At 40.9% G+C, this 3,352-nt stretch overlaps 1 protein-coding gene across 1 annotated transcript; it reads left to right on the forward strand.

Moving 5' to 3' along the window:
• Positions 1-990: 990 nt before the first annotated feature.
• RPL35A (ribosomal protein L35a) lies at positions 991-3,121 on the forward strand (the record flags this gene model as incomplete). Its single annotated transcript, XM_009580077.1, has 3 exons — positions 991-1,159; positions 2,250-2,394; positions 3,064-3,121. Coding segments are annotated over 3 exons (338 nt in total), but the record flags the coding sequence as incomplete, so codon positions are not given.
• Between the last annotated feature and the right edge of the window lie 231 nt (positions 3,122-3,352).

The raw sequence follows: 3,352 nt of genomic DNA on the forward strand, positions 1-3,352 counted from the left end.
GGTGCCCTGCTGAGCTCTCTGTTAAACGTCCACAGTTGTATCTCTCTCTTCTGAAGCCTCTGCCTTAAACTGGTTGTAGCTCTTCATATGGTGTGCCAGGCTTTCCCGGGCCTCGCAGTAGATGCGGGATATTAATGTTGGTTTTGTTAGCACAGTGTTTGTGAACGTCCAGTGTACAGTAGAGGCTTCGACATACTGTTTCCTTGAGTAAACGAGTTACTATGCCAGTAAAGGAGTTTTCTTAGGGATATAGGGATTGAGGTGGTAAGTGGTGGAGGGATTGAATCTGAATCACAACTTTTTGTCTTAATATTTATCTGTGGAGTTTATTTTCTCTTGTGCATGTGTGGAAGGTAGCTTAGTTTAATACTGCTGTATTATGGGGCAGTTGCTGGATGCAGTTGAGACGGTCATGATGTGTACATGATGTGTGGAACGAGCCTTATAATTGCTTTACCTGTGTAGTACAGATAGGTCTTTGTTGTGAATAATTGTTGAGGAGTTTGTGTAATGTCACTTGTCTAGTGCATGTGGGGCTGTCTCCCTGGCTGTCCCCATAGACTGCAGTTAATTCCTTTGAGGCTACAAATTAACAGCAGTTAATACCTTCTCGTATAGCAGTTACTGCAACACAGGAGACTCGGTTTATGTGGTGTATAGAAAAAAGTAATGTTTACTCATCATGGAGTGTTTGTAGACATTTGAAAACATAATGCCTACTAATGTTGAAGCACTTTGGTTTTTGTATGAAGCCTGTAGTGTCAGAAGTTTATAACAAGAAAAAAGATACAAAGTTTTCATAAATACTTCATGTCCCCGTTACTTAGCTTTCCTCTGTTGACTGAATGTAAGGATTTGCAGTAATTAAGTAAAAGCAAAAGCAGTGGGCTTCTTCCCCAGCTAAATTTCTACTGGTGTGTAAATAGTTTGTACTGAAATGTTACTTGTTTTTACATTTGATACTTTGGAGTGAATTGTAATTTGTAAATGTTTTCAATGCCTTTAGGCTGTGGTGCAAGGCCATTTTTGCTGGCTACAAACGTGGCCTCCGAAACCAGCGGGAGCACACTGCCCTTCTGAAAATTGAAGGTGTTTATGCCCGTCAGGAGACAGACTTCTACTTGGGCAAGAGGTGTGCCTATGTATACAAAGCTAAAAAGTAAGTCACTTTTTATTGTTATGTTAAATTAGCCAACTCCTGTATCAGCTTTTGCAAATGCCAGCATGTGAGCAGTCTGTTTATAGAGCTTTTGTTAGAATAAAAATAAATTGGGCTCAATTTATCAATAGAATGTCCACGGAGTACTGTGTAGACCAGTTTCCTGGTTTGGTTTTGTTTTTAAAGTCCTTAGTTATTGTCAATAGAATGTCCACAGAGTACTGTGTAGACCAGTTTCCTGGGTTGGTTTTGTTTTTAAAGTCCTTAGTTATTTTTGCTTTAATTGGCCTATGTGTTCTTAATTCAGATCATGAAATTATGTGAAATAGTCATTCACTGTTATAAATTATATGTTAGAGAGCAAATGGGATGACAAAAACAAATTTTGCCTGAGATTGGCAAAACTGAAGGCAGCTTGATGGAGTAAATTGAAGCGAGGTGAATTTGTGTCGAGTACTATGAGCTATTGAATTACTTTAACAGCAGAATTATTTTGTGAAGCCTGGAGGAATTTGTATCCTGGCTTTTGTGTGTCTGTGTCAGAGCACTGTCACTTCTGCTGTGCTGGCATTGGTGGAGGCCTTAAGAACAGTTACTTACTACCTTCCACTTACTGTTTTTCTTTGAGTGTAGTTGTTAGAGTTCAGATATGGGCGTTCGGAATTGCCTTGAATAAAATGGATCAGACTGTTAACTTGACCACCATCATTTCCAAGATGGCATATGGTTTTTCTTCTAAAATAGTCTTTTGCAGTCTTATACCAGTAGTTGAAGTTGACAAGTTTTTGGTTCGGTCATCTTAGCATTAGCGTTTTCCAAATTTTTAAGTTTTGTGACTTGTTAATAGTTCTCCAGTGGAGCTTCTGATAAATTACAAGCTGCAATACTTGCCTTATTTGGAAGGTACAGTGAAAATCCCAGGTCTAGCAAATTTCACAGGTTAATAAGTGGAATGTGGCCCAACTAAAGATGGCTGTGGAGTAAAGTTGTGGAAGTGCCTTAAAGAGGCTGCATTGTCCACCCCATCACTGGTCAGTCCCGTATGGAGCTGTGACTGGCATGCTCAGCGGTTCTTTTCCTCTCTCCTCAGCAACACTGTAACCCCCGGTGGCAAGCCCAACAGGACACGAGTGATCTGGGGGAAGGTAACCCGTGCCCATGGGAACAGCGGCATGGTTCGTGCCAAGTTCCGCTCCAACCTTCCTGCCAAGGCCATTGGACACAGAATCCGAGTGGTAAGTGGGTTTATTTTAGCAACAAGATTTTTATCGGCGGTTTTTGGAGTGCCTTTTAATCCCACATAGTATGAGGGAAAACTTGAACTATGGTTTTGTTCTGTTGCTGTTGTGTATTCAGCATGGCTCTTTGATAAGTGCTCCTTCTGGAGTTGGGAGAGGTTTATCGCTGGCTGCTTGTGCTGAGGGGGGTTGCCTCGTTGTCAAGGGTTTTGTGTGCTTGCTCAAGTTGTCTGGAAAGACTGTTTGAGTTCTGGACTCTTCCTCAGCTCCCTTCTAAACCTATCTTGATTTCTTTTCCCTGGATCTTGTACATGTATTTTTGCACCCTTCTACTTCTGTTCCTACCTGTTGACAGGTTTTTCTCCTGCCTCCCAAATGTTTTAACTGAGGGCTGTGTTATCCTGACCTGTCCACTAGGATCTGTTCTAGCCACAAGGCTTCAATGAGACTGTCCCTTTAGATCCATCACCCAGAGTTTTGATGCGGTATCTTCCTAGTGATGTTGCTACACATTTTCATTCTTGCACCTCTTCTGTGTAAATGGGGGGGTTGCTTTTGTAGTAGTTGAAGAGATCGATGATCTAGATTGTAACTGCAAAACTTGTGCTTAAAATAGTACAGTCCAGTAACAGGATTTCTAATGTGATTCTATTTTTTCTTTTACAGATGCTGTATCCATCTAGGATCTAAATTTTTATTGGAAATAAAATGGAGAATCTGTTTAGTTTTTGTACATTTCTATTTTTATCCCCTCCACCTGTTTTGAGGGACTTTGTTCTTTTTCAGTAGCATATCAGAATTTACAGCACAGGGATTGAGTAGTGACTCTAAGCTAGACAATGAAACAGAGATTCGACCCGTGCTTGGCAAGGCATTTGTAGAGCAGACTACATTCTAAAGACAAATAACTGGCAGCCTTTACTGCGACCTGTCTGTGCCTCCTATCATGGAACTG

The sequence above is a fragment of the Fulmarus glacialis genome, unplaced genomic scaffold (genome assembly GCF_000690835.1).
Source record: "Fulmarus glacialis isolate BGI_N327 unplaced genomic scaffold, ASM69083v1 scaffold5606, whole genome shotgun sequence".
NCBI lineage: Eukaryota > Metazoa > Chordata > Aves > Procellariiformes > Procellariidae > Fulmarus > Fulmarus glacialis.